Here is a 19,383-nt window from a genome sequence, read left to right on the forward strand (position 1 = left end):
CCAGAGATTCAGTCACTGGGTCATAGCTGTTATCATGCGCTGCTATGAGCTGAACCATAAGGTACTTCTGGGGATAATCAGAACTCTCTCCACAAGAATTGTTGCCACAGCAGAGAAATCTCTTTTCCTCTGCAGAACAGTTTCCCTGGCCCAGCCTTCCACCTTCATGTCTCAGTATGCCCTAGTTGTCAGAGACGGAGAAGAGGTGTTCTTCAGTAGGGCAGTGCTCAGTGTGTTGTTCTTTTGACTATTCCTGTATCCGTCTCCAAGTACATCAGCTGATGGGAGTATGTGTGAGTTTGATTTCGGGAGGAAAAAAAGGAATCTTGGTTGTCAGTATGCACGTTGTGTTGTCTCATGCACTGTGACATTTCAGCCTCAATAAAACGGTAGGCTGATAGAGATTTGGGGCCAATAAAGTAGAAAAGGTCACTTTTCACACATTTTGCGATGTATGTTCTGTTTTGTTAACATTTACTGCCCACTCCAATTCTCTTCCTCCTTCTACTGCTAGCCTTAGGTGTCTTAGCAGCTGTGTCTTTTCTGTTGCCCATTCCCCCTTGCTCTTTGCCACCTTCCACTGGCTTTGCAAGAGACTCTGGCAGGGCATTCCTAAACGGATCTGCTCTGTCGTACTGTACTCTGGCCAGGGAAATGGGGCTGGGAGATCCCGATCCTGTTTGACCTTGCCTGTTTTGAAAGAATAGCTCCATTGTGCCAGGCATTCTGTCACTTCTCCCCCAACTCCTCTCCTGTTGACAAACGATGGGAGAAGTTGCCAATTAATTTAGCCTTTGCCCTGTAACGTTGTATCCCACCTTTAAGAAGTAGGAGGAAATCATAGCTTTAGGACCTGTAGTTGGTTGTATTCCATCTGTGCATCATTAAAATGATGTACAGTGTAAAAGCTTTTTACAGATTGGAATCATCTCAACCATATTTTCTTGTTTTATTGCAGCACTAGATCTTCCTTCCCTTTTTAACCCCCAAGATGCTGATTGCAAAATAGCCAGCACTTTTAAGAGGTGGATTTCATGCTGTTGTGTACTGGGGGCAGGATCAAATGTATGTCCTTGCTGGTATTGCCTGTTGAATGGGCTTGTGTTAGTGGTGAGCCTTCTGTAGCTGCAGGAACTATGTCAGGGCGTTCCTGCAGGCAGCTTCCTAAAGGGCATATGCTGAACTTGTTCCATCTAATCTTGAAACATAATCTGCCATAGGGGACTTTATTTACAGAGTAACAAAGGTTTTCATATGTGCTGTGTTGTAGCAAGCAGCAGAGCATGTGGCAAACCATGTGTCACTAAATCCCTTGACTCCCAAGTGATAGGGTTTTGGCTCATTCACTATTCGGCTTGTTTTATATACATTATACACACACACAGAGAGAAAAGCCCTTTTCTGTAGCTGTTGTCTGAAAACAAATTACCACACACCCCCATTCCCTGTTTTTGCAAAGAAGCATTGCTCAAAGTATTCTTCTGCCACCAGTGCTTGAGAAGAGGAAATTGTATGGAAACAGACTAAACAGGAAGTGATCGCTTTCAGTTGGGGGAATAGGGCATAGACAATGGAGGAGGGGGGAAGGAGATTTCCCGGGGCCACATGGTTCCACAGATGTCCTCAAGGGAAGCTGCTGGCTGGGAGCAAGTTAATCTCCGCTTGGGCTCAAAATAACAGGACACCTGCCCGCCTCTTGTGTGATTCTTTTGTCAAGCTGGAAGCCTCCTTGTGACAGTCATATACCACATACTGAAACTTTTCAGTTGCTGCAGAGTGTCCCCCTTCTTCCAGGTTTCCAGCCATCTACCTCTTCTAGTGGGAAAACTGTCTTTGTGTAAAGTTATTTATGTCCTGTACCTGCCAATAGTGGATATTCACAGATTTTTTTAAAAAATGGGAGAAACCAATGAAAGGGATTCTCAAATTCATATATCAGGAATTGCCCCACTCTCTGTCTGATGTGTGAGGCCTGTGTCGGGAAAAAATTCCTCATACATGTTATCAGACAAATTCCAGAGCTGTTCATGAGGAATGTGCTCTGCCTTGTTTAACCCCTTCTCTTAGTTTCATAAATCCATGAGTGCTGTAAATCTACCCTTTTATTGTGTGCAGCTGTTGGAAGTGGGCACTGCAGGAAGAGAGCCGCTTTAGTTTCTGAAGAGGAACACTAGTACTGGAGAAACACAATTGGAAGCCTGTTAATTCTTTTTGGCACCATGTACCTCAAGGGTAATAATATAGAAAAATAGAGGAGAAAATGTAGGTGGTTACTTGCACTGTATTTTACTGTTTTACCTCCTTAAGGAGGTGACATTTGCAAACTAGAAGCAGAATAAAATGGGGGTGCATAAAAGAGAATTTACATTGGCAAAATTTTGGAAATCCTGGACAAGGATTAAAAAAATAATAATGTTGGCATCCGGGATGAGGGGATTCCCCCCCCAAAAAAAAAATCTTGTGTGTTGCTGGTATCAAAAGTTGGATATTTGGCTCTTAGAAATATTTTGGCAGCCCTGAAGAGAACCAAGAATTTTAAGACTAGTCTTGTCTCGGTACCAGGGATTCTTGGTGTGACTCTCCTTGGAGGGACGCTCAGTCACGTATTGAGAGAAGAATGCTGATCACATTTGCCCTTGCCATCTTTCCTGCTTTTTAAATTATGTCTAGTTTAGCCATCTTGTCCTCCTTGCCTCTGGTTCAGTTGTTTCCTCCTTGCGGAGTATGGGTTTTACCTCAGTGCTCTACACAGAGTAAAGTTGTAGCTTAACCTGCTGCTTCATGCCCTCATTTGCGCTTACTAAGCTGTTCTTGGCACATCATTGCTTGAATTGAACTGTTTGGGACTGAAACAATCCTCATTTGTTTGCAGTTCTTTATCCACTGTGGGAAGAAAATACCTGCTGGCCTTAGAACTTTTCCGTCTCTTCCCCCTGTTCCTACCCCCAGTGAGTAGAATGTAGTTACCACCAGAGCATCTTGCTCTGGAGGAGAAGGTACCGAATACTTCCTAGTAGGATTTTGCTGGATTTATTTTGTTTTACTGCTGGTTACTGCTATTTCAGCCTCTTGCTGTGTGAGGTGTAAAGGAATCCATTATAGCATTCTCTGTGATAGGTGAATGTCATACCTGGCAGTTCAAAAACATTTCATTTTATTTATGAATTAGAAAAATATTATATAGTTGTGCATGCTGATGTGCCACTTACTGAGCAAAAACCAGCATAGGTTTATGGCAAGTTGAGCCCATGGTAAGAAGTACATTTTCTATTTGACTAAACAACCGAAAGATTTCAAACCTTTGGTATTTTTAAATCTATCAGACTTTAATATTGGCCTATTTTGGCTGCTTTGGTAAATTAAAAGCAATGGTTTTCTTATTTGCGAAGAGCGCATGTTTTCAAGTGTATTAATTTGGCAGGGTTCTTTCTTACAGAAACCAAAGCCTAAGCCTCGGCCATCCATCACAAAGACAACGTGGGAGAGCAACTATTTTGGGGTGCCTTTGACCACTGTGGTGACACCAGAGAAACCCATTCCCATTTTTATCGAGAGATGTATTGAGTACATTGAAGCAACAGGTAAGGTCTCTCTGCAGCAAGAGGAGATCACTGAATGTTGGGCACTTGAGACAAAAATCAGCTCGGTGAGCAACCTGGCTGTCATCACAAAATATAACGATGCATGTATAAGAATGAGTGCGCTGAAGGAGTAGGGAACGTTTTGCAGTTCATTAGGTTCAAATGTTCCGGCAGGTGGCCTTTTTTGGTAGATTCACAGGTATTTTGGTCAACCGTTGCTCAAATGGTACGTAGCTAGTTTGTGGAGTTGGTTACCTGTGAAAGGAGGCAAAGACCGCTTTCTTTGAAACAGTTTGCAGTGTCCGTAATGGCACGTGGGCTTTTAAGGCTGAGTTTTGAAAAAGCATTTTTTTTTACACAAGCACAGTTTTACAGAGAGCGTGGAAACATGCATGCAAGGAAATGTTTAATAACTTTGGCTTGTTCTTTTATCTGTGTTGTGTATATTGATTTCAAGACAAAGTGAATTCGCCACAGATTAGCACTTGTGAACAGTGAACAGTTTTCAACAGTGTTTGAAAGGAAATGCCTGCTGTGCTGCAGGAGCATTTTAATTCCATGCCATTTTTACGTGGGTTAGTGGATCTATGAACATTGTGCTTCTTTTGTTTTGCTTCCAGTTAGTCCAGAGGCTCAAAAATACCAAATCTTTATGCATAAAATCCTCCTCATCCTTTAGGTGCTGCCAAAACCTAAGTTGTATCTTTACCACAGAGTAAATAACTGAAAGTGTGATAACCGGATAAACACTGGAAGTGGTTATTTCTCGTGTGCTGAGCATCCCCACTCAATCCTCTTGCACAGCTTTGTCCAAAGAGAATCCCTTTTCTCAAGTGTGGGGGTGGTTTCCGATTACTGCTAATCTCTACCTTGATGTGTCCTGAGAATGCTGCACACTACAAGGTGGTGTTTAACCAGAGAGCTGCTGTCTTTTGCTTCATGCTGTTCGGTTAGACGAAGGAGCTTGTACTGTGGCTTGTGCAATGTCTGCATCAAGGAGCACAGTTCTAAGCAGCTTGATTTATTTTTTGGTTCCCATCACAGCCTAGCTGTAAATATGCTGCTTATTTTCACCTCCACAACTTTATTTTTAGCCCCTTCCAGTATTTCAGTGTCAGACTGGTTTTCTGTCTCAAAGGGCAGCTCTGCGAAAACCTTTTCTTTGGGCTGGAGGAAAATGGACCTGTGAAGCTACTCTTTACTCTTGGTCTGTGTCTTCTCGGTATTGGTGTTCTGCTGCTGCCTGGCACTCTTATAACTGGACCAGCTGCGTGCAAAGTGAGTGGTCAGCTGCAAAGCCCCAGCTCTTCCCTTGTTTCTTGGGGGGGGGGGGGAGGAAATGTTTCACCCTAAATGGTGAAATAAATGTTTTCTTCTTTTCTGCCCTTAGTCGAGGTATTAAGCGATAAGATACGATAAACTTTATTGGTTGCCACCAAAGGCCATTACACTCTGTCGTAAATGCTAGCCATATTAAGCTTTCCTTCTGTCTACAGATTTTCCTATAGCTTATAGGTGGAAGCAGTTCTTGGATGGAGCAAACAGGCATCTATGCCATCAGGTGTCTCTTCAAGCAGTGGCTGAGAACCCTTGGCTGCAAGAAACCTCTAGTGGAATTCCCAAGAATCCCACACACAAGGAAGTGAGCACATGGCTTTGTCTACCTGACAGGAATGCTAAAGCTTTCCTCCTTAGGGTAGCACCGCAGTTGGCTCATCTTAGTGGCAAACCAGTCCCGAATTGAAGGATCTTATGTATTTGTAATAGCTTCTGTTCAAACTTCCCAGACATAAGCTAAAGGAAACTTAGCCAAGGTGAACATAGTACTGTGATGGGGTTTTGGTGTTCATGCTAAGGATTTGACGTATCCATATATAGAAATATAAACGGAATTGTCCGAGGTTATCATCCTGAATTTTGTAGCTTTTGTGAACATAGGCAAGAGGCCCCTTGATTTTTCATTCTCCTTCTGATCCTGAGTCATTTTGTGCATGCTTGCTAGAATTGCAAACTCGGCTCATCTCTGTCTAATTAAACATGAAGTCTAGAGCCCAAAATTGGCTGGCTTTTGTTTTGTTTTTTGCTTTGTGCTTTTCTTCAGCTGTATAAAAATCTAATGATGTGTGGAGCCATGATTGAGATTGACTCCCCCGCACAGATTAGCTAATAGAAAAACTTGCATGTATACATGCGTGTTCACTGTGTGTGCACAGAAAGGACAGGCACCATCTGTCTTTTATTCTTTCCAGGACTAACAGTGAGAAAAGGTGTATATAACCCCTTCTAACCCATGCCACAGCTCCAGTTTGAACTGGGGCCCTGTGTGGCAGCCATTAGATTTAAAAAAAATACTGGGACCCAATCTCAAATCTGTCAACATAACATCTGTCTTTGTCCTAATCGCTTAGGAGCAAGCGATACCATGCTTTGTCCTGGCTTCTTAGGGCAGGCAGATACCGGCAGTTGATTAAAAGTAAACAATGGACTCCAGTATGCCATATGTTGACTCCAGAACCCAGATTCCTGCCTGGGCAGTAAGTGGGGCGCATTATTGCCACAGTATTAGCTCAAGCAGGACTTGCAGAACGTGAACCTTTAAGGGCATAAATGTGGAGCAACTGGTAAGTTTTCATATTCTTGATCTTGGTTCACAGACGGTGTTCAGGCAGGGGGTGTTATTCTATCAGCAGCCATAAAAGAAATCAAGAAGGTGCAAAGTACCAAGCTACACCATGACTATAATCTCAAAGGATTTGTCGACAGCGCATCTAAATGAGTAGGCTAGAATACTTGGCAGATCCACTTGTGGCTCTCTATCCCAGCAGGTTTTGAATCTGGTATTTTAAAGCATCCTGTGGATCTCAACTGTGTCACCCTCTCATTGTTAAGCCGTGCATAGATTTTCTTGAATGTTGAAACATCAGGGAATCTTCGGGGCTTGCCTCATGCTTCAGAAATGCATCTGCTTCTTGCTGGCTCCTGTTCTCCGTGTCTTGTGCTATTAAAAACAAACAAAAAGGATTCTATGTTGTATAGAAAATCCCTTCCTTTAGCTGCTTTAACTTGTTTGGTAATATATTCTGACAGTTTTGTATAAATAGCAGTAGGGACAAGTCTTTAACGTAGTTCCGTATTTTGCTGTCCTAGTGAGAAGAAATTCCCTGCTGATAGCATCACAGCTGTCCCAGCTCTAATGTCAAATTCCTGGTGCTATAACATTTTCCCTTTTCTTAGCTCTGTAGATCATGTGGAAATAGAGGCACAGGTTGTGCTGACAGTACTCATAGGAAAGGATGAAGCTGCTAGTGTGCTCTAGTGGATAAATTTTGGATTAGGACTCAAGGAGGCCTGGGTTCAAATCTCCCCACAGTCATAAAACTTACTGGATGACCTTGGGCCACTCCACAGTCTAGCTTACCTCATGGGGTGGTGGCTGTGAGGATAACATGGGGAAGGAGAGGAACTCTGTATTCCATTCTCAGCTCCTTGGAATAAAAACACCAGTGAACATGATATCATGGAGACACTTGGATTTAGAGCAGAGGATGGAGAAATGTTGAATTCTTAAGCACCACCACCTTATTTGCAGGGAGCAGTGTCAGATTTCTAGGCAGTGCCTCACATTGGGCTAAACAAATATTTCAGATTCCTGGCTGACGGTGTAAAAATCTGTAAAAACTTCTAGTACCAGGAGTCTGAGATTTTCTTGCCAGACTCTGGTGGGGCAAATAATGTACAAAAATCTGTGTTTGTAGAACTGTACACGAAGACATTAACATTGTCTCCCTATTACATGCATTTTGTCCATATTGTCTCAGTCATTTTTAAGTACTACCCTACCTAGAATGCCAGAGTCATCCTCAGCTGTCAGATGGGATGTGCAAACCTGAAAGAGCAGGCCCACAACAAGCACCACAGAGTTTTATGGTTGGATGGTCGATCTCAAAGCCAAGGATCAACTTGAGAAATGTTACAAGTCCTAAAGCTAGGCGCTTTGGCTAGGCCGCCAAAGACCCATGGTCTGGGTTGTAGCAAGGTGCTCCAGTGTGCAGGCGGGTGAGTTGACACGACGGTCTTCCAAAACATCATAACTGATGCAGTTGCCCAGTTAAGGACATTTTTGTTGATAGATTATCCAAGAATTAATCTGAGCAAGCTTGTGTAGAAGAGGAAAAAACAACTCTAAAAGAAAACCAGTAAATTTGTTTTTCAGATAGTACTCAGTTATTCTGTGGTACACAATATCCTTCCTGAAGGTGGATTCTTCTCCTAAGGTGGGGCTTGTCATCTGCCCCTTTTAAGAAACATTTGCCTGAAAGCCTGCTACCAAATTAAGCAAAGGTCCTTTTTTAGTCAAAGACGTTTTAAACAGGGTGGATTTGGTTTAAATCAAATCGATTTAAATCACTAGTCAGTAAGACTTGATTTAAATCATGTTTTTTTACAGAAAGACTCATTCTTGTTGGTATAATAATATTTACAACCAGATGAAGGTTTCATTTTTGGAATAATAAATTTTCAGAGTAGTTTTTAGAGTTATATCAAAAATTACTGATTTGGTTATACTATTAGAAATACATAGACAGTTAATTATGAAATTATTGCGAGGAAGAGGAACTTCAATAAAATATTCCCAAACTGGGTCTCTTTTATGACCTGCTGCCATTATAGGTTTTCTCCTCCAGGGAGAGAATATTATGATAAACCTCAGGCTATACACACAAATGTAATGGAATTTCAAAGGGGCTATATCTCCCAGCAGCCCTGGCTGTGGAGAGGCTGGCCTTTCTTTTTCCAGAGGGGAGGAGGAGAGATACAGTTGGTAGGCCTAGGCTGGAGCAGGCTGGCAGGAAGAACAGGCTGAGGAGGAGAAACAGGCTGGCGGAAAGCTGGAAAAGGGGAACCAAGGACTGGAGCAGAGAACTACAATGATACAGAGCAGGTGCCGCCACAAAAACTGTCCAGTGTATTACCAGGGATACATTATATACATGACAGATTTGAGCTGAGTTACTGTTGTAGGAAATGCTGATCTCGTTTTAGTGTAACCTTGCAGCTTAGGCAAGTAATAGGCTAGATTCTCTTAGGCCAGTGCTTTCCAAAATGATCTACATTCAAGAAGCATTGCTAGATCACCTTGTTTGCCAGAGAACCTCTGCACATTGGCAGAGATTACTGGGACATGGTACAGGATGAGCTGTCAGTTCTCACAGGGCACTTGCCTTTTGGTTGGGTCCACCTTGTTGTCCCTCATAAATTGCCGACGCGACCTAGAATATATTCAGCAGTCTTCTATAATTGCAGGTTTCTGTGCATGACCTGCATCAGCGGAGGGCAAGATGTCTTTCAGAGAAGCTTGTCTGTGTTGTGTTACTGAATATCCCACTGAGGAAATGACAAGCTTCCAAGGAATTCTAGTTACCTGGAATGAATTTGAAATCATTGGCGTCATGTGTCATAGTGAGTAGGATCTTAGACCAGGGCGACCTCCGTTGAGCTACAAAGCTTGGAGGATGACCTTGATCTACTGGGATGGACAGTAGAAGACCGCTGATATGAAGATGACATGGGTGGGCGAGGAGAAGCAGGCAGGCTCCCCTGAACTCCTTGGCATTAGAATGTATTTGTAATTTTCATTATGCTTAACCCCTTCGACCCAAATCATGAATCCAGTAGATAAAAATGGAATTATAATTTATTTCACTGATGGTTTAAACTTTAAACTGGATCCACTGCTTAAAATCCTGCCTCGTCTCCTTGATGGTCCTCTGAATTTTACTCCTCATCATCTCACCTCTTTGCTGCATCAATAATTGCCTAACTGTGGAAGTTCAAACAGAATATGGATTCTTTTTATCCGTCGCAGCAACAGTAGGTGAAATTGGATAACATCTGTGGACTGTTTTAATATTTAATTGTCAGCCAGGTTGATCTTGGAAGCCTTAAAAAAATCCTTGCAATTGTGCATCCCCGTAGGATAAATGTTCTGTGAACCTTGGGGCAAAAACTGCAAAGTAGGCTCTGTAAGTGTGAAAGGTCTGCTGTGAAATTTGCAACAAAAATAAGAATGTCTGATTAGCTACTTTGTGGCCTTAAAACGTTTGCTTGGCTTTCTAACCCAGTCCCCACTTCCTCCTTATAAGGAGGTGTCTTGGCTGTGGCTTCGTGTTGTGGTATGAGCGGTATTTGCTTGTGGCTTTGTGTGGTTACTTGTTGAAACAATTTTATTCCCTGATGGAGAAAAGAGTTCTGCTTAGTTAACCCAACAATTCACCAGCAAGGTTGTCGATGGTCTTCATCATTTCTAATATTCCAGAGGTTTCCACGGAGAGGAAATATTAGGCATTTTAGTTGCAGGGTTTGAGCACATGCACCAGTTTTTATACATATCTGCTAACCAGATATGCGTTTTGTAGAGAACGTTAAAACCTGAAGCTGTGGATTTGTGGCTGCCTTAGATCAGATGGTGTGAGTCATTTAGAGTTCTCACTTCTGTGTTGTAACTGAAAGCCCGAGCTTTTCATCTTGCACCTTAGTGTTTGTTACCTCTGTTGCTTTGCCACACTGATTGGGTAAATGAGCAGAGTGATCTTGTGTGGGCGCACATATTTTTATATTTTCCCTTTTTTCATTAGGGGAACTGTTTCTTCTGAAAAGCCTTTTTTTTCCTCCTTGGAGATCTTAAAAAATGGATTGGCATTGAAGGTTTTAAACCTAATTATTCTCAGACATGTACATTTGCCTTATGGCATTTAATAGTGTGCTTAAAAAAAGTTTTGAATGGGGAGAGTTTTCACGAATGTTCCTTTTGAACAGTAGCTTGGTCCATGATTATTGCTGGACATAAAGTCTAAAGCCCCAAAGAAACTGAATTGGCTGCAGTCTCTGCTTTGGGGGTGTGGAGGTTGACTAGCAAGAATTGCTGTGTAAATGACTGTGAAGTAATAATTTTAGCCTGGTTCACTGGAAAGGGTTTCTTGCTCTGAGAGGGAGGGGGCATCTTGAACTTTGGGCGATTGCTCAGGGAAGCAGGACCACCTCTAACCATTTCCTGTCTCCCGGTTGGGAGTCATCTGGCCCAGTTTGTTTCCTGCCTTGTTAATGGAGTGTAGCTGGGGGGAAGCTCTTAGCAGTGGCTTCAGTCCCCTCCTTTTTTTTACTTGCCTTTCTCCTAGAGCGGTTCAGACCTGAAATAGAGTCTTTAAATCTATCCAGCCTCTCTCTTTCTCTTCACACCCTCTTTGCACACCTACTTTCTGCTGCTTCTTTTTTTCTTCGAGGCTTTTCTCCACTCTTCCCCCCCTTCCTTCCTCTTAATGGTCCTGCTACAAATCCCAGAGGCTTTGGAGGGATGCAGAAGATATGGATTTTCTCTTGGAGAGCATTGGAAAGCAATGTTCCTAATGGAGCAAGCCAGGAAGGTCGCAAATCAAAAGTGAAAGTGCTTAAAGTTGCACCATAAAAAGGTGGGAAAACAGCATCTCAGGTGCAAAGGGCCCTCTCGGCAGCCAGTTTGGCCCCTGATGGCTGTGATGGCATGCCACAGGCTCCTCCACTGGAACCCCCCCAATTAGGGTTGCCAACTGCCAGGTAGTAGCAGGAGATCCACTGCTAATTCAACTGATCTCCAGCCTTAGAGATCAGATCACCTGGAGAAAAATGGCCACTTTGGCAATTGAACTCTATGGCATTGAAGTCCCTCCCCAAACCCTGCCCTCCTCAGGCTTTGCCCCAAAAATCTGCCGGTGGCGAAGAGGGACCTGGCAACCCTACCCCCAATACAGATGGATTCCTTGACGACCAGAATGGATCTTAAAGGGGGTAATGTATGGTGTGTGTGTCTCCCTCCCCCCGCAGGTAGCAGGCAGGTGGACTCCTTGCTTGCCTGAGCTGATGGGAATTCTAGGGAGAGCCTCAAGAGGAGCTGCAAGGAATGCGAGAACACTCCTCTCCTAAGAAAACAGAGGCTTTTTTGGCTGCCATTTCAGCCCCTCAGGGCTACAATGGCATGCCAGGCTCCTCCATAGAAACCCTCCCATCCAGAACCCATCTTGGGCCCAAGCATCCTAGAGGCACCTGGTTGGCCACTGTGTAAACAGACTGCTAGACTTGATGGGCCTTGGTCTGATCCAGTAGGGCCTTTCTTATGTTCTTATGTAAGCGTCCAGTCCGAGATCACCCTTGCCAGCCTCCCAGGAAAGGTCCAGCTGCAGTGAGGGATATGCCTCATTCTGTTGGGACCCTTGCTCCCAGTGGCCCACCAAGGCGGCCTGGGAAGTCTCCTCCTCCACCGCCACCCCTGCTAGAGTCCAAGGCAGCCCCCCAGGGATTGAAAGCCCCTCATCACAATCAGACCCTGAGATGGAGGAGGAAGAGTTCTCCCCAGAGGAGGAGTCTATAGCCACTGAGCAACACTCAGACGACCACCAGTCCCTGTTACCAAAACCATCCTGGCCCTAGCCCTCGCAGAAACTCCTGACCTCAGGGAGGATCCCTCAGGAGGTAAATCCTGGCCTCAGGGGAACAAGGAGTTCTTTTCCAGGGAAAACCTTGCCTCAGAAAGGTCAGTTCCCTTCCCCAATTTCTTTGAAAGGGCGATGAAGGGAGAGTGGGCCAAGCCTATATCTAACAGACAAACACGTAGTGGAACAGCCTTTGCACTACGGGTGGAAAGCACCACCACTTTGGTGGCAGCAGCCCAAGAGCCTAGCTTTAGGACATAATACAACAAGCAGAAGCTCCGGTTGCAGCATTACAGTGACTACAGCATTAGAGGATGCCAACCATGTTTTCAAGGCAATCACTGTCCTGGCAGATGTCTCACTTGGCACAATGACCCTCGCTACGGTGGCCGCTTCTACAAGGCGCATCTACAGTCCTCCCTGGAAAACCTTTGCAAGGTTTTGCTAGCACAAGCATGTCAGTCCTTTCAACTTTGGCCTTGGTCACTAGCTGGCCTTTCTATAAGAAGGCATTTATTTAAAATAAAATAAAAATCCACCCTTTGCTGCCAGGTGGCTGCTATAGCCACGATAATACCTCAGACAGCCGGTGTCCCCTTACCCAGACATCCTCATATCATCCATTTACTCAAAGGGGTTTGTGCACATGAACCCTCCTGTGGTCCACAGATTTTTCTCATGGAGACTGCACATAGTTCTTTCGGCTCTCACCAAATCCCCTTTTGAACCCCTAAGGGAAGTTCCCCTTAAATTGCTCCACGTTAAGGCTGTCTTCCTCACAACAGTGAATTCAGCTAGGAACTGGGAGCCTTGGCAGCCAGGGAGGGGCTATGTGTCTTCCACAAGGATAAGGTGGTGCTTCAGCCAGACCCCTCCTTTATTCCTGAGGTGAACTCACTCTTCCATAGGAGTCAGGAGATTCCTTTCCCTCCTCTGCCCCCACCTAGCCACCCGAAAGAGAGGCAGTGGCACTCACTGGATTTCCGGAGGGCCCTCATTATCTACCTTTCATTTCATTAACAACCCCGAATAAGGAAAAGAAGATGTCCAGATCGGTCATCAGCCAAGCCATTCGATAGTGCATCTCCCATTCCTACAAGGCAAGCAATACTCTGGCTCCAGCAGGGGTCACAGCACACTCCGCAAAAAGTGCAGCCACTACCACAGTCCGATTATGAAACCTCAGTGGAGGAAATATGCAAGGTGGCCACATGGGCTTCAATGTCAACATTTGTTAGACACTGTAAACTTGTCTCCCCCTCCTCGGCCAACGCTGCCTTTGGACATAGAGTGCTGCAGCATGTGGTGGATGATGGTTAATTCCCACCTGTCTCTTGGGACACTGCTGTTGGATGTCCCAAAGTTCAAGATGCTCTCCTTTTTAGAGTGAGGACAGAACCTTGGGTACTCACCATGCAGGTTCCTTCAGCTTTGAGATTAGGAGGACATCTTGCCCCGCCCCACCCCAAAAAGAGAGAGAAAGAAACACAGATAGAAAAAGAGGAGTGTTTACAGAAAGCAGAATCCTGAGTCTGATCAAGCGTGCTCAAGCGACAGGGAGAAGATGCTTGCTTGCTCTAATCCTCCTTAACTCCACTCATATTGTTCCTTTGGTTATCAATTGTTTTGCAGCTAACAGTGTTTTTTACCTGTTCTGGTGTTGATTCATCTCTGTTCTGTTCCTTCCTGTCCTCGGATTCATTAGCTCATGAAGTAACCAAACTGAGCCCGGTGACCTTCCAGCTGGGAGATAGGAAGTTGTTAAAGTTGGTCCTGCCCCTCTGAGCAATTGGTGGGAATCCAGGTGGGAACTTATCTTCTTCCACCACATTTTATAGCACTCTTCTTCCGAAGGCTGTGTCGGCTGAAGAGAGCGAATTTATTTTGTAGTGCCTGACAAAGGCTGAGATAGAGGACCATGTGGCTGCCTTGCCTATCTCTTCCACTGAGGCTTGGTGATCAAAGGCAGCAGATGTAACTGCACTCTGGATGGAGTGTGCAGTGATGCCTGCAGGGACGGTAATATTGCTGGCCTGGTAGGCTTGGAAAATATACTGCCTGATATTATAACTAATAGCAGACCTGGACATCTTCCCCTTTTGGGGGCCTTCATTGATATGAACCATGAGTCCGTTTTCCTAAGGGCTCTGTGCATCTGATATATATGCGTAGTGCCCTGCGCAGATCCAGAGTGTGCCATGCCTTCTCTTTGTCATGTTTGGGATGTGGGCAGAATGATGGAAGATGAATTTCTTGTCTCCTGTGAAAGAGAGAGTAGACTTAGGGAATAAAGGTGGGCTGCAGAACCACTTTGTCCTTATGGAAAATACATCGTCCTTTCCTAGATGATAATGTTGCCAGTTTGGATACCCTATGTACTGAAGTCACCGCTGTTAGAAAAAAACTGTTAATACGTTGCCACTTAAGTGAGACCTCTCTTAACGTCTTGAAGGGAGCCTTGGTAAGGGCTAATAACACCACACGTAACCTCCAGGTTGGAAATCGGTATACAGTAGGAGGACTAGTCTGCGTCACCCCTCTAAGGAATTAGAAGACATGTGGATTGTTCGTCGTAGAAACTCCTGCTATCCAGGGCACTACAGTGGCTATGGCTGCCACCTGATGGTGCAAGATAGCAGCCTTAAGCTTCTGATGGACTCCATCGTGTTGGAAGGCTAATACCTGACCCAGACCAGTGGGTTGGCATGCTTTTGCTGGCACCATCTCACAAAGGCTTTCCAGGATGAATTGTATATACACTTGGTGGATAATCTTTCGGAGTCCATGATGGTGTCAACGACCTCTGGAGCGTAGCCTAATTTTAGCAACCCGTTCCTTTCACGAGCCATGCGGTCAGACATAACCACTCTGGATTTGAGGGCCATACTGGACCCTGTTGTAGCAAGTCTTGGCTCACAAGAATATGCCACAGCTGGTTGAATGGATAGTTCCATCAGTGATGGGAACCATGGTCTGCAAGTCCACTCTGGAGGCACGAAGATGACCAGCGCCTGCTCCTGACGCATCTTCCTCAGTGCCTTTAGAATTATCTGTAGTGGAGGAAAAGCACCGAGCAGTCCTTGGGGCCATGAAGAGAGAAGAGCATAGGGATGTGTGTGGGAGCTTACAGTAAAAGAACAGCATAGTCATTAACTAGCTTGAAGCTTACTTGGTTGCCTCCTCAGCCCCCCACCTCAAGAGTGCCTGCTAGATGGTCCTTGGATTATAAAACTGAAGATGCCATTTATCTACAAAAGCTCATATTTATCATCAGAGTTTGCTATTAATCTTCTGCTTCTCTTCCTGTATCCAGTCCTTTTACTGCCGAGTAATCCTTCCCTGTCGTGGGCAGTGAAGTCATCAATTTCTTCTGTGCTTGAAAGTATGTCAAGGCAGTGAGCCTTGGTAATAAATGCTAAGTGGATACCACCTTTGATTGTAAAGACAGAAAATCATTTAGAAATCTGCTTTTAAGATCTTTTGCAAGCACAGAATGTTCCATCAAGGGCTGTGGACTGAATTTAGCATGTGCTTTGGTTTGTAATTGCCAATTCTGCTTATGAATGCAGAGAACACCACATTGTAAAGATAGAATATTGTTATAGCTTTTGATAAGCTCCTTGTTTTGTGTTTTTTTTTAAGTCCAGAATTTGAGGTCAGATGTTTGGAGCTATCTCTCTCTCTATGATTTACAGTACTGTTGAGGTAACATTTTCAGACCCTGTTTTGAAAATAATGTAATTGTTGGAAAATTTCGTTGGGGGTGACTGCCTACCTTTCCATGTAGGGAGAGACTTTTTGTCAAGGGGCAGAGCTGCCGCCACCTGCTGTGCCTCCTCTCCTCTGTGTACCTTAGTTTGTTGATGGTAGATCTGCTGTTAACTGGGGTTTAAATATTTTCTTTTGTGTTTTGGGGAGGGGGGTGGTAATATTGTAAGCTGCTTTGAGTCCACAAGTGAGCGGAGAAAAGCTAGTTAAAAGTATTCCAAATAAACACTAGCTTCAGGAATTGGTTGGTTAAATTTGCATCACTGATATCTGTTACTGCGGGATGCTTCCCAACAGCAAATTGCTGAACTGACCCAAAGACCTGTGTGCCCAGATCTTGTGCCCAGGGGCTTTTCACTTCTGTTTCTCATACTGCAGACCATTGCTTTACATGGCAGGCCACTTTTTTTGGAGGGGGGGCTGGTGGGAGATTAAAAAGAGGTTTGTGCCATGGCATGGTCAGGGAGATGGGTGCGGCTGCTGATATAAGCAAAAACAGCACCAAGTCCAAAATCTGCCCATGTGCATACAAGCTCTTGGACTGTCCCAAAACAGCTCTTTGGAGCCCAGTCATATATTATCAATTTTCCTTTGCTTGCCGTGGGTAGATTTGAGGGAGTAGGAGGTTGGTCTTGGCATCAGTGGTTTTCAGACTGTGTTTTTGTATTTCACTATATCATTAAAGAGCATCATGTAAGGAGCCGTTGCCTATGAAGTTCTGGCTAGACCCTGCAGAGCTATGGCTGCCATGCGCCTCCATGAACATGTCTGCAAGCAGCTGTGCTGTGGAGCCAAACTGTGTGGGTAAATTATATGCAGCTAGGTGAAAAGAGCTAAAACAGCTTAAGTATTTTTCCTAAATGTTCTCAGCTTCATTCTTGGAAGAAGACAAAAAAAAAAAAACCCAACCCATGCTTAGTTCTATTGGATGTGCTGGCAACTGTTAAGGTGTGTATTCAAGTTTTTGCTTAAGGGTCAGTGTCCCATGTTGTTTTTAGACTTGCTTTAGATTAATAGCATTTGCATGTTTGTTCTGGGAAGTCTTGTCCTTGGTGGGTAGACAACCTTTATTCGGTATATAACCAGCAATTGTCCTTGGTGTTTATTCCAAAACAGAGCATGGCAATGCATCGTTTGGTGTGTATATTGGGTTCAAATCTCTGGGGTTTGCTTTCCTTATAAGTACAGGAAAGTGAGTTGCTTCAACACAGTACATAATCCCCTTTTTGATCAGTTTTTAAAAGGGTTTGTAACTAAATCACAATTTGGTAGGACACAAATATTTGTATTTGTGACCTGTGTTTAATGTATTTGAGAATAGGTTACTTTTCCATCCTGTTTAACACGAAGCAGTGTAGCTTTTTTTTTTTTTTGCCATTGTGACAGCTGACTTATGGCAACCCTGTACGGTTTTCAAGGCCAGAGATGGTTCAGAGGTGGTTTGCCATCGTCTGCCTCTGCATAGCAACCCTGGTATTCCTTGGACATCTCCCGTCCAAATACTTGGATAGCCCAAGCTGTGACTGGCCCAAGGTCACCCAGCAAATTTCCATGGCAGAATGGGGATTCAAACCTGGGTTTCCCAGATCCTAGTCCAACACCTTAACCACTACACCATGCTGGCTCTCCTCCAGTGTAGCTTAAAAACTTGCGTTTCATTTATTTATTTGGTTGATTATTTGTAGTGCGCCTTTCTTGCCTGAGACTCAAGGTAGATTGCATAGGGTAAGTGAAGTACAGTCAACAGGATGGGGCATCCAATGAACATACAATAAGGTTTGGATTATAGAAATCTGAAAACAGAAGTCTCCAACAGAGCTGAAACAAAGCTTGAGCTTTTAAACCAGATAGGTTCAGTGGTGTAGAAACTACATAGTCTGGAGCAGGCTTACAGCAATAGGTAGCAATACTAAGCCACAGTCCCTGTCCTTTTACCAGTGCAACTTCCTGATCATTGCATGCCCATGTCTATCCCTGTAAAACATGTGTCCAGTGGTTTCTCCACCAGACACAATGGTTCCAACATCCATCCCAAAAAACTGCAGTAACAGCAGCATCAGACCTCCTTTGTAAACAAGGTTTAGGAAATGAAGGTAGAAGGGAATCGAGCGCATAGTTTCCAGTTCCATAGCCACCAGCCAAAATAATTTGCATGAGTAAGGAAATAAGCGATCTGGCAGTATAATTTAGGTTGTTTGATGAGCAGTTTTTAAGCAAAGTCCTCAGTTTATTGTCCAAAGGATATTATCAAGCCCTGCTTGAAATCAGGATTGTTCCATGGCCAGAGCATTTTAAGGCTGTCATCTGGAAACTGTTCTACGGAAATGGAACACACTTAAGAGTGCTGTCAGGGACGTTTCGTGATGGGAATGTATTCTGAATGGTTTCTGATTACATGTGTAAGCTTTACCTGGCCAGGGAAATGAAGCTATGGCTAAGGATACGTTCAGACCAGCGAGGCCGGTTTTCAAAGAGAGATGGGATTTAAACTGGGCAGCCAGAAGCAGCCAAGCTGCTTGGATACTCTCCCTTGACAGTCACGTCAGGCTAATGGATGGCTGAGGAAAGAGGCTGTAGAGGCTGAATTATGACCTGGTGATTTTGCAAACTCATGCTTGGGTTAGTCTCCTTAAAGACCTTCTTTGTGAGGATTAGGAACAGTAAGCAAAGTCCCTGTGGAGAGGTATCAGTTCATTATATACCTTTTGGGAAAACCCTTCTTGCAAAAGGGTAGTAGGGAATACCGAAGGGTCTCAGTCAGCATTTTGGTCTGATCTGATGTGCAGAAGGCACACAATTTCTGCTCTATCCCCCTTTAGTTGGTTGTTCTTGCTTGAATAAGAGAGTTTCAAATGCAGAAAGATAAGAAACTTGTGTGCTTTATGTAAAATATTCTGCCTTTGATCAAAATAATGGGCAAAGACAGCTCCATGTTGCACTCCAGCGATCTTCAACCCACAGTGGCGACCCTCAGGGGTGGTCCCAGAGTCCCGTCTGTTGTGCTGCAATCTCCTATAGGCTGTCTCTACCTGCTGCTTTTTGGAAGGACCTGCAGAGTGCCGGACCTTCTGCCTCTCTTTGCTGACAGGGGTAGTAAGACGGTGAGGTCACTCAGTGGCGGATTCCCTTCTAGCACAGGCAGGTTCAGAAACATGCCCCCCTCCCTGCAAAAGCTCTTCCTCACTTGCTGCTGCTGCTTCCAGCACAGCCTGGTCTGGCTGCCACTTGGTACTCCAGCACTCAGTGCAGTTGTTGTTTTGCTGTCCCCCCTCCTCCTCCTGAGAAAGCCAATCTTTTGTGTCCTAAGCCCATCAGACAGCTGGCGGAAGAAGCAAGTTGTACTGGGCAAGGGAGAGCTCTTGCTGTTGGGGTGCTGCAGTCTTGGCCTGGACACCAGTGAGGTCATAGCCTGCTTCTCTGCTTCCCTGTCATCTGACACCACAGGCAAGCCAGAGTCTTGAGACTTCCTGTCACATTACTGGCCGTTCAGTGGGTCCCATGTTTGGGGGTTAAAATTGGGTCTGGAAAGGCTGGGGAGTTAAAGTTCCAAGCCATAATCATTACAATGAAGC

The 19,383-nt window shown here is 44.5% G+C and overlaps 1 protein-coding gene across 1 annotated transcript in view; it reads left to right on the forward strand.

The window, feature by feature from the left end:
- Window positions 1-19,383, forward strand: part of ARHGAP35 (Rho GTPase activating protein 35) — a 64,538-nt gene that overhangs the window by 14,031 nt on the left and 31,124 nt on the right. Inside the window, exon 2 of the mRNA XM_056846207.1 lies at window positions 3,437-3,581. Coding sequence (XP_056702185.1) covers window positions 3,437-3,581 — 145 coding nt within the window. The remainder of the gene's footprint in view (window positions 1-3,436; window positions 3,582-19,383) is intronic.

This window comes from Euleptes europaea, chromosome 3, assembly GCF_029931775.1.
Source record: "Euleptes europaea isolate rEulEur1 chromosome 3, rEulEur1.hap1, whole genome shotgun sequence".
Lineage (NCBI taxonomy): Eukaryota > Metazoa > Chordata > Lepidosauria > Squamata > Sphaerodactylidae > Euleptes > Euleptes europaea.